General features: G+C 36.4%; 1 protein-coding gene across 1 annotated transcript; it reads right to left on the reverse strand.

Moving 5' to 3' along the window:
* Positions 1-11: 11 nt before the first annotated feature.
* Positions 12-1,213, reverse strand: LOC129570847 (uncharacterized; the record flags this gene model as incomplete). Its single annotated transcript, XM_055450569.1, has 2 exons — positions 737-1,213; positions 12-497 (listed from the first exon to the last, which is right to left on the reverse strand). Coding segments are annotated over exons 1-2 (774 nt in total), but the record flags the coding sequence as incomplete, so codon positions are not given.
* Positions 1,214-1,529: the final 316 nt, after the last annotated feature.

Raw genomic sequence — 1,529 nt, forward strand, 5'->3', positions numbered from 1 at the left:
GCATCTCCATACGAAATTACTGAACCATTTTCGGCAGATTTTGGATTAAGGCAATTAGCGGCGATGTCAATTGCATCGGTTTTGAAGAGATCCTTCATTCTAGATAACAAATCGGTATCCTCTTCATGTCTTAAAATGTCCAATACATTTTCGGTTTGTTTACGGAAGTAATCTCTGAAGACGGAATTATCAGTGCGTATACACTCCTTTAAATTCGAAGCAAGTGCTTGAAATTTTTCTGGTTGTTGATCATTTAAGGCAAACGAAAGTGCGTGTAACTTGCCCAACGCTTTCATGAACAAACGAACATGATCCGCTGTCACTTCTTCGGTAAAACGATCTATGATAGAGAAACCTCGAATATTTAGGTCTTCAAGTAACAGACATTCACTTGGGTCTTCATCGAGTGTTCGATAACAGATGGGATATTCGGTGAAGCCGTTTTCCTTGTTGGTTACACATTTGGACAGCTCAAATTGACGGAAATACGACAATACCTGTGCATAATCATCACTTTGTTAACACTCAACCAATGTTTTTATTTCAATCAATATACACACAAAATACGAACTCATACATTAGTATGGGCCACATATATTCACTCGGACAAATAGTGAATGTGTACTAACTCTATATAGCAAACGATTCTCACTACACTTCTGTGCATGAATGTATGAGTTCATATTATTATATATGTAGTACGCAATGGCCAATAGATTGTTTTGTATGCGCTTACCTCATTGTACATAAAAATTTCTTGCAAAAACCGTTCACGCAAATGAAATTGTGTTCGACGCGTTTCATTTTGAGGAGCAACCTTGACAATCATACTCGACTTTGTATTATTTTCAGATTCGTCTACTGCATTAAATGATACGCGATAAACGACACCCACAAAATTATTTTCGCCCTCTTTCGATGCCGCGGTTACAGTCACTCTATAATTTTGCGATTGTAGTTGGTTCTCAATAGTTTCGCGAATCTCTTTGCGAACTTGTTCACCGGGAATTTCAGACAAATCCATGATTTTCACTTACTTCGTCAGTAGTTTTTAAACTGAACCGTGCACTTGTACAGACAAGAGAAGACTATTTTTAAAAAAACATCTGTTGGAGGCAACAGAGCAGACACACGTGCACAGCTAATTAGATACTGAAAAACCGGTTGGAGTTTCGAATGCAAAAAGAAAGAAGAGTGAAAAATTGTGACATTACCGCCAATTACTGTGAAATAACATTTGTAAATAACAACGTACTAAATGTTTGTTTTGATTTTTGATTTCATAGAAATTCCGTTTTTTTTGGTAATGCATTGTAAGTGTGGATTGTTAGAACTGATGGAAGTCACAAGGGAATCACCAATGAACGTAATTGACGTTAATCATAAATTTGTTTTATTCGTTGTGTCATTTTTTGCGCATTAGTGTCACAGTGAAAAAAGGGTACCATGGATTTTTTCAAAGCTTTTTTTTGCTGAGTAACGAGTAGAATGTTATGCACTTTCAGCCGCCATTTTGGATAAATTTTGTC

The sequence above is a fragment of the Sitodiplosis mosellana genome, unplaced genomic scaffold (genome assembly GCF_009176505.1).
Source record: "Sitodiplosis mosellana isolate CC-2019 unplaced genomic scaffold, AAFC_SMos_1.0 Smas_scaffold_370, whole genome shotgun sequence".
In the NCBI taxonomy this organism is placed as follows: Eukaryota; Metazoa; Arthropoda; class Insecta; order Diptera; family Cecidomyiidae; genus Sitodiplosis; species Sitodiplosis mosellana.